This window comes from Mirounga leonina, unplaced genomic scaffold (genome assembly GCF_011800145.1).
Source record: "Mirounga leonina isolate KUSES-001 unplaced genomic scaffold, KU_Mleo_1.0 Mir_174, whole genome shotgun sequence".
NCBI classification, from domain to species: Eukaryota; Metazoa; Chordata; class Mammalia; order Carnivora; family Phocidae; genus Mirounga; species Mirounga leonina.
Genome location: NW_023270451.1, coordinates 47,136,259 through 47,145,984, shown reverse-complemented (window position 1 = coordinate 47,145,984; position 9,726 = coordinate 47,136,259). Strand labels below are relative to the sequence as shown.

Sequence of the window (9,726 nt, the reverse complement as noted above, 5' to 3'; positions counted from 1 at the left end):
GGGAGTGGGAGAGGGAGAAGCAGGCTTCCCGCCGAGCAGGGAGCCCAATGCGGGGCTTGATCCCAGGACCCTGGGATCATGACCTGAGCCGAAGGCAGACGCTTAACGACTGAGCCACCCAGGCGCCCCCTTTGGAACATTTAAGTTAAAAAAAATAGATGTCTTAATGTTTTCCTTAACTTTTCTATTCCAGTGGTGTAGTGCTTGCCACATCACTTCCTTGCATGTAAAGGACAGGTGAAAGACGTTTTTACAAAGGTTTATAAGAAATTTGTTGAAATTAACTCAGGTAAAGTTTTAATTATGCGGAGGCAAAAAGATTAAAAGAGAAAATAATTTTTATTTACCGTTTATTTTAAAATACTACATTTAGAAAAGTAGTCATTGTTGACAGATGGAATTAGACTCAATAATAACTTTCAGAGGATCATGATTGCTATTCAGACATTTTTTTTTTTTTAAGATTTATTTATTTATTTGAGAGAGCGAGAATGAGAGAGAGAGAGTACATGAGAGCAGGGAGGGTTAGAGGGAGAAGCAGGCTCCTCGCCGAGCAGGGAGCCCGATGGGGGACTCGATCCCGGGACTCCAGGATCATGACCTGAGCTGAAGGCAGTCGCTTAACCAACTGAGCCACCCAGGCGCCCACTATTCAGACATGTTAAGGACTTTATTTCCTTTGCAAAAATGTTTTTCTCATTCTTGGTTATTGTTATCATTTATACCTTTTAGCCTTATCAGACTCCTTGCCAGATTTCATTATTTAGTAATTAATAACATTGTTCTCTGTGCCTTAGAATTTAGAAGCTGACTTATTTGTAATAACAAATAAAGTGTAACTTTACATTTTTATGATCTGCAACTTTCAATCTTTTTAGGTAGGTTTCTCTTTATTCGTTTCATAAGAGGAATAGAAGCAAAGCATAGAAATTCTTTTATTTGTGGTCTGCCCTTAGGTTGAATTTTTACTTAATATCTGAAAAGGATGGGGTGAATAAAGATGAGTTAAATGTGGATCAGTATAATCCTACCACAAATATTAGTGGCCGTAAGTGGACATCAGCAGTGAAAGTTAATTTCTGCTGTTCTTTAGTGACAACTATAGACAGGACAGGTTTAATGTTGACTTTTTAAGGTTAACATACATGAAGGTTGTAGAAATGTTGCATTTCTTAATGTAACACATCTCGTGATGATTGTAGCAGCTGAGGCCCAAATACTAATTATCTTTGCTATGCCTGCAATTGTTTCAGGTTAAGCTGTGGATTTTTCATGCAATTTCAGACATTGATTTTCTTAGAAAGCTTAGCATATTTGCAAACAGTGGTTCTAAAACTTGGTTGATCATCAGACTCCTCAAGTGCTTCCACAGAGATTCTTGGATTTCAAACCTAGAAATTCTGATTCAGTGGGTCTGGGTTAGAGTTTCAGAGTTTTTATGTTTAAGAGCTTCCCAAATGATTGTGATGGTCAGTTTCTTTTTCACAGCTATTAGAAATTGGAGGTTATAGATTGAGTCAATACCTAGGCTTACTAGTTCTCCCCTTTTAAAGATTTTTATTTATTAGAGCACGCGTGTGCGTGAGCATGAAGCGGGGAGGGGCAGAGAGAATCTCCAGCAGACTCCCTGCTGAGCGCAGAGCCCAGTATGGGGGCTCAATCCCAGGATCATGATCTGAGCAAAAATCAAGAAAGATTCATCAGAGAAGTAAGAAGCAACAGTCCAGTACCATGCTACTTAGGACAAGAGAGGTGGGGTGTCAAAAACTGTGGAATCAAGGGTAACAAACGCCACAAAAGCAATTAGGTAGCAATTAGGTAGTCACTGGTGTAGCTCAGAAGGAGGAATAAGGACAACTTTCTCTTATTCTTTTTTCTTTTTTTTCCTAATTGAACTTTGCCTCAGGTTGGTCATTGGGATTCTAGGTGCATTTGAGTTTTTTAGTCCCCCTCAGATAACTTACTCAGCTTTAACACGTCACTTTGTAAATAATTCATAGCCTACTGTATTAACACTTGACCTTCTCTAGAGTTTCAGTAATATTAAATACTTAATTGATTATTGTATTATTTTTTTGTCTTAAATATATCCAAAATTTAACTCCCCTTTTTCCAGGATTAACTTGACCTTGCAGTTCCTTGACCTTACTTTCTCTCAATGACTAGCAGTATTTTTTCAGGCACTTAACTTGAAAATAAACAATGTGACTTTATTTTCCTATCTACTCTCTTCCATTTCCTATGTTCAGAAAATCACCAGATCTTGATTCATTGTGATAGCTTTTGTATCCATTTCTGCCGCCCTGGGGCAGGTGGTTGTTATTCCTGCTGTAGATTATTGCAGTAGACTCATAGTCTGTTTCCCCATCTCCAGCCTTTGGCCCTTGAGGTCTGTCAGTAGAGTGGTCATCCTAGAATACATGTTATCATGCTGATAAATCCATACACAAACCCTTCAGTGTTCTGCACCATAAGAAAAAGCTCAGACTCCTAGGTCTCTTTCAAAGCCTCTGTGATCTGACTGCCACTCACCTTTCCAGTCTCCTGTGTGAGCCCTTATGCCCTGGAAAAAATGGTCATGTTCTGCCCTGATTCCTTAGTTGATCCCTGTTGATGGCTTTCCTCATCTTGTCCCATAGGGGCCTAAGCTAGTGCTGTTGTGATACCCACTTTTGATCCCATACAGATCTTTCTCTTGTATGCATGCAGTCATTATTCTTTGCATTGTTTTTTTTTGTCTCTCACCTGTACATGGGTGTTCTACTTTGTATTCTGTACACCACCAGTTGCCGCCTTTGGCATATAATAGACTTTTAGGAAACTACCCTGTATAGTTTTAGGAAATCATTTGAGCGAATGACATTTTTATTTTTATTTTTTTTCAAGATTTTATTTATTTGACAGAGAGAGACACAGTGAGAGAGGGAACAGAAGCAGGGGGAGTGGGAGAGGGAGAAGCAGACTTCCCGCGGAGCAGGGAGCCCGATGTGGGGCTCGATCCCAGGACCCTGGGATCATGACCTGAGCCGAAGGCAGACGCTTAACGACTGAGCCACCCAGGCGCCCGCGAATGACATTTTTAATACCTTTATTGAGTTATAATTTACATATCACAAAATCCACCCATCTTAAATGTATAATTAAGTGAATTTTAGTATATTTACAGAGATGCATAACCATCTCTACCATCTAATTTGAAACATTTCACTCACCTTTGTGCCCTTTTACAGACACTCACCATTCTTACCCACAGTCCTGGGTAGCTTCTAATCTCTCTTCTGTCTCTATATTTGTTTTTTGGGGGGCACATTTCATACAGATGGAAACCTACAATAGGTGGTCTTTGTTTCTGGCTTCTTTCACGGAGCGTGTTTTGGAGTCTGTGTTGTAGAACGCATCAATACTTAGTTCCTTTTTATTGCTGAATAGTATTCTATTGTATGAATATAAAGAGTAATGAATTTTCATGTTTTCACTCAGAATGGCATAATGGAATAGTTTGGTATATCTTTGGCACTGAATTATGCTTTTTTGTTGTCTCCCTCAAAAGCTTTCCCTATAACATGTTCTTCAGCAAATCCTCTAAATAAACATCCATGTTGTCTAGTTTTCCTTCTTACGTCTACGTTGGTTTTACACTAAACGCATAAGCTTTGTTTTTTCTCTCTCTCCGGTAGGGCCATGTTCATGAGTGGACTCAGTGAAAGCAAACAGACACACGTGCACCTGAGGAATGTGGATGCAGCCACCTTACAGATAATAATAGCTTACGCATACACGGGTAACTTGGCAATAAATGACAGCACTGTAGAACAGCTTTATGAAACCGCTTGCTTCCTGCAGGTAAGCAGCTTTTCCTATTATATACATAAACTGTGGTTTATTGTTTCAAGAGACATGGTTTCATCAGTGTTGTCTTACATCTATATACTTTTCTTATTGCAAAATTTAGAAGGTAAGTTTTCTTAAAATGTACAGGGGAGGGCGCCTGGCTGGCTCAGTTGGAAGCACGGGCAGCTCTTGATGTTGGGGTCCTGGGTTCAGGCCCCATGTTGGTGTAAAGATTCCTTAAATAAATAGATTTAAAAATGTATAAGGGAAAAACAGGATTTGATCAGTCAGTAAACTACTTTAGCTTTACGATGGGAACTTAATTAAAAGATGGGTGAAAATTTCATACTGGTTTCATATTCTAATATACTTGAGAATTTGGATTTCAAGTAAAAGTAATTTTTAAGTGTTAATTAAATTTAAGTGCTTCAGTTTTTTTTTTTTGCTAGAGCCTGAGATACATTAATATTTGATGGTATTACTTTTCACAAAAAATTTGAAGATTCTTATGGAAATTATCAAACTTTAACTATAATAGCCATGTGACCATATTGAGCTACTAATTTTTTTTTTTTTTTTAAGATTTTATTTATTTATTTGACAGAGACAGAGACAGCAAGAGCAGGAACACAAGCAGGGGGAGTAGGAGAAGGAGAAGCAGGCTTCCTGCTGAGCCGGGAGCCCGATGTGGGACTCGATCCCAGGACCCTGGGATCATGACCTGAGCCAAAGGCAGTCGCTTAACCTACTGAGCCACCCAGGCGCCCTTGAGCTACTAATATTAAGGAGAACTATTTAAACTAAAAAAGTGATCACTGATCCATTTACAGATAAACTTTTTTACTCTATTTTCCCCTCACCATTTAAAAAAATTTTTAAGAGGAATATAAAAAATATTTTCGTCATTCCTTTCTCTTGTTTTGAAATAACTGTGTGTATTTCAGAAACAAAATTTCTCTGAGGGGAGAACCTTGAGACTAAAGGTTATATTTGGGGAGAACAGGTCATGATACCTAGTTAGGTGCTTCATAAATGTGTGCTGCATTGAGTATGAATGACACTGATTGCCAACACCTGGGTGAAATTCTGGGAATCAGAACTCAGTTCATGCTTTATATAGCTTTCTTCCTTTTATTCTGTACTCTCTTCTTCCCTATAAAATTATACAGTGTCCTACTGTACCTACAACTATGGGGAAATTGAGGGCCATAGTAGCTTCCTGGTGCTTTAGAATTAAAGGCATTCATAACTTAAATCCAAACGTGAAAGGAGGAAATGCCTACAGTATGCACTGTCTTTCCGTTCAGTATGTTTTTTAGAGCCAGAAACTCAAAGCAGGTATTTTTTAGAATTGCTTAAAAAATTGAGGAATTTTAAGAAATTTGGATTCCAGAGTACTTTATTCCTGTAAATAGTGATACTGTTCCTTTGAACTCTTTTCCTACCATGTTAATGAACTCTGTATGCATATACATACCAAATGCAAAACAGGACTCTCTTGGACTGGGCTGTCCTGACAAGCCTGGGATGACAAGCCAGGCTTTTTGTGACTACCAACATAATTTTCCGTATTAACCACTGAAAATGATAAATGTTTTTATATGCCTGATACTATTCTCATATATTATTTAGGTTAGGTGTAATACTTTATATCTACAGATATATAGATATCATCTAATTCTTATTATAATCCTTGGTAAGGATCTCCCCATTGTATACAAGAGAAAGCTGAGGCTTAGAGAAGTGAAGCTGCCTAAGGCTGTCTACTTACTGACCATCCAGTCTAAGCACCCTGACTTCTTAACTGTAAACTGCTTCTAGTTAGCTTGCTGTGGTGTTGAATAAGTAGAGTAGGGAGCACTTCTGATTTCAGCTGAGATCTACTTTTCCTTCGTAAGAAAAAAATCTAGGAAACAGAATGGCTAAGGTGGGTCATTTAAATGTAGGTAATTTATAACTGCATTATAAATGTATTTATTCCTTTGGTGACATTATTTCTCTAGATAAGAAAGGCACATAAGTAGTCATTGTACCTGGTTTTCTTGTTTTATAGTACTATCTTGTCGATGTTGAGAAACCAGATTCCGGCTACTCAACAGTAATCATTTATGATAAACTTATAATGATGGGGGCACCTGGGTGGCTCAGTCTAAGCGTCTGCTATCGGGCTCCCTGCTCGGTGGGAAGCATGCTTCTCCCACTCCCCCTGCTTGTATTCCCTCTCTCGCTGTGTCTCTGTCAAATAAAATCTTAAAAAAAAAAAAAAAAGATAAATGGTAATCATTTATGTACTGTGATTTACACTGTTTCCATTTTTTTTCAATTACATATATATATATATATTTTTTAAGATTTTATTTATTTATTTGAGAGAGAGAATGAGAGACAGCACAAGAGGGAAGAGGGTCAGAGGGAGAAGCAGGCCCCCCGCTGAGCAGGGAGCCCGATGCGGGACTCGATGCCGGGACTCCAGGATCATGACCTGAGCCGAAGGCAGTCGCTCAACCAACTGAGCCACCCAGGCGCCCACATATTTTTTAATGCCTAGAAAAGTATAGAACTTATGCATAAATTTCTATACTTTTCCTTTAAGACCATTTATTTTTAAGAGCCTATTTAATGTTACACTATTAGTTCCTAAATAGGGCACTTAAGGAGGCCACTGGACAAGTAGTAGATATGCAGAACTATGCATAGTCTTCTATTACTGGAAGGCATTATCTCTTTGCCCAAGCATACATATCTAAAAATAGAAACTATAGGGGGATCTGATTAATAATACTTGTATTTTACATAAAAGTAAAATTTGTCTTTATCAACCTTTCCCCATTTTAGGTAGAAGATGTATTACAACGTTGTCGAGAATACTTAATTAAAAAAATAAATGCAGAGAACTGTGTGCGATTGTTGAGTTTTGCCGATCTGTTCAGTTGTGAGGAATTAAAGCAAAGTGCTAAAAGAATGGTAGAGCACAAGTTCACTGCTGTGTATCACCAGGAAGCTTTCATGCAGCTGTCACATGACCTACTGATAGACATCCTCAGTAGTGACAATTTAAATGTTGAAAAGGAGGAGACGGTTCGAGAAGCTGCTATGCTGTGGCTAGAGTACAACACGGAATCACGATCCCAGTATTTGTCTTCAGTTCTTAGCCAAATCCGAATTGATGCACTTTCCGAAGTAACACAGAGAGCTTGGTTTCAAGGCCTGCCGCCCAATGACAAGTCTGTCGTGGTTCAAGGTCTGTATAAGTCTATGCCCAAGTTTTTCAAACCAAGACTTGGAATGACTAAAGAGGAGATGATGATTTTCATTGAAGCATCTTCAGAAAATCCTTGTAGTCTTTACTCTTCTGTCTGTTACAGCCCCCAAGCAGAAAAAGTTTACAAGCTGTGCAGCCCACCAGCTGATTTGCATAAGGTTGGGACTGTTGTAACTCCCGATAATGACATCTATATAGCAGGGGGTCAGGTTCCTCTGAAAAACACAAAAACAAATCACAGTAAAACAAGCAAACTTCAGACTGCCTTCAGAACTGTGAACTGCTTTTACTGGTTTGATGCCCAGCAAAATACCTGGTTTCCAAAGACCCCGATGCTTTTTGTCCGCATAAAGCCATCCTTGGTTTGCTGTGAAGGCTATATCTATGCAATTGGGGGCGACAGTGTAGGTGGAGAACTTAATCGGAGGACCGTGGAAAGATACGACACGGAGAAGGATGAGTGGACAATGGTAAGCCCTCTGCCTTGTGCTTGGCAGTGGAGCGCGGCAGTCGTGGTTCACGACTGCATTTATGTGATGACACTGAACCTCATGTACTGTTACTTTCCCAGGTCTGATTCATGGGTAGAAATGGCCATGAGACAGACCAGCAGGTCTTTTGCTTCGGCTGCGGCTTTCGGTGATAAAATCTTCTATATTGGAGGGTTGCACATTGCTACCAATTCTGGCATAAGACTCCCCTCTGGCACTGTAGACGGGTCTTCGGTAACTGTGGAGATTTACGATGTGAATAAAAATGAGTGGAAAATGGCAGCCAACATCCCTGCCAAGAGGTACTCAGACCCCTGTGTTAGAGCTGTTGTGATCTCAAATTCTCTGTGTGTGTTTATGCGAGAAACCCACTTAAACGAGAGAGCGAAATATGTCACCTACCAGTATGATCTGGAACTTGACCGGTGGTCTCTGCGGCAGCATATATCCGAACGTGTACTGTGGGACTTAGGCAGAGATTTTCGGTGCACTGTGGGGAAACTTTATCCATCCTGCCTTGAAGAGTCTCCATGGAAGCCACCAACTTACCTTTTTTCACCGGATGGGACCGAGGAGTTTGAACTGGATGGAGAGATGGTCGCCCTACCACCTGTATAGTCGACGACTTGGGGGGTGCACACCTGGTTTATGTGCTTGGTCATTTTCTTTGCTAAACAAGAGAGGCTATGAGAGGACTAAATATGAGTACATAAAAATCTATCTTTGATAAATTTTATTTTTATGCCCTACTTAATATTTGCATCAGTATAATATATATCAGTGAGTCTTACAGAAAGATATGCTTCCATAATATGAAATAGATTATCCAATAATTGAGAAACTTTTACGTGTATCATGAGAGCATAAGAATCTGGATTATCTAATAACATTGTTAGCCCTGTGTTATGTACAGTTCAAAAAGTTCACTTATTAAAAGTAGTTTCCTGTTCCTAGTGTGGTATATCGCAAATTGTGCCGAGATTATTTTAGTATACGTATTTCATTCCCGTGCTTCTGTTCCGAAGTCCTGGAATATGGTTTTTTTCAGTGTAACTAATTCAGCTGCACTTAACACTAGTGTCCATGTTGGTATAGAAATGTTGTCAAAAATCCTATACTATAGTTGAGGAAGATCTTCCATTTTATGGTATTGCACAGGGAAAGCTATGACTGCAGGATCAGTCTAACTATACTATTAGGTGCATGTATTCTCTCTTCACTAATACTTGTCTATCTAGAATACAGGTCTTCCAATCAGCTGGTCATTTACCAGGTGTGGACTTCAGTTGCTGGGCTTGCAATAAGAATTGCCGGTCCCTCGTTGTGCGGGTCTGTGTGGAGCTTTAATCCGTAAATGCCTCCACTTTCTGTATTACATTAACATTGGCTCATGCATATAACTACCTGCTGCTGTTGTATTTCTCCATCGTAAAGATTTAGAGTGGGTTAACCAGGTCATTACATCTTAATTTAATAACAAGCATTACTGTAGAGTGATTGTGTATAGATCTCCATTAGCTGTCAGGGTGTGTTTTTTTCAGTTTTGTTTTTCTCACCTGTTGTGTGCGTGGGGGGGTAGGAGTAGGAAGGTGAACTGTTCAGGAATTCTCTGCACTAGCCGAGCACGCGAGCAGACCATTAGGGCTGCTCTGGCATCAATCCCAGGAACCACTAGCAGTAGCGGGGCGCTGCCCATCAACAGGAGCACAGGTGCTTCATGACCAACATTACTAGCATGTTCAACTGCATAATGTTCTGGCACTGTATTTTGAATGACATTAATTTATTAAATAAATTGTACACATTCAGTATCTGTTTTCTTTTGGGATGGGATGCTGTAATGGTGTGCTTTTTTAGTTTTACTGGGTCACTTTAGCTTGTTACAGGTGTTTGCTTTCCCAGAATTTGACACATACATATATTTGGCTTTCCTTTCTCACTCACCGTCTGGTTTGAGCCTTTCTGTATCAACATCAACTACACAGAAGAGACAATACCTTTCAGCCCTAGCCCCGGATTAAGATCCTCTGGAGTACTTTGAAATGCCGGAGCCTCATCCCAGCAAAATGAACCACAGTTTCTGGTGGGTGGACCCATCAAGTGTCTTTCAAAGCACTGCGGGTGGTTCTTCCGCGCAGTCCC

The 9,726-nt window shown here is 39.7% G+C and overlaps 1 protein-coding gene across 4 annotated transcripts in view; it reads left to right on the top strand.

Moving 5' to 3' along the window:
- Positions 1-9,388, top strand: part of KBTBD2 (kelch repeat and BTB domain containing 2) — a 39,445-nt gene extending 30,057 nt beyond the window's left edge. For all 4 annotated transcript variants that reach the window (XM_035020872.1, XM_035020874.1, XM_035020873.1 and 1 more), the window contains exons 3-4: positions 3,678-3,843; positions 6,667-9,388. In XM_035020872.1, the coding sequence (XP_034876763.1) occupies positions 3,678-3,843; positions 6,667-8,202 (1,702 nt within the window). In that variant the 3' untranslated portion in view covers positions 8,203-9,388. The remainder of the gene's footprint in view (positions 1-3,677; positions 3,844-6,666) is intronic.
- The last annotated feature ends 338 nt before the right edge of the window (positions 9,389-9,726 follow it).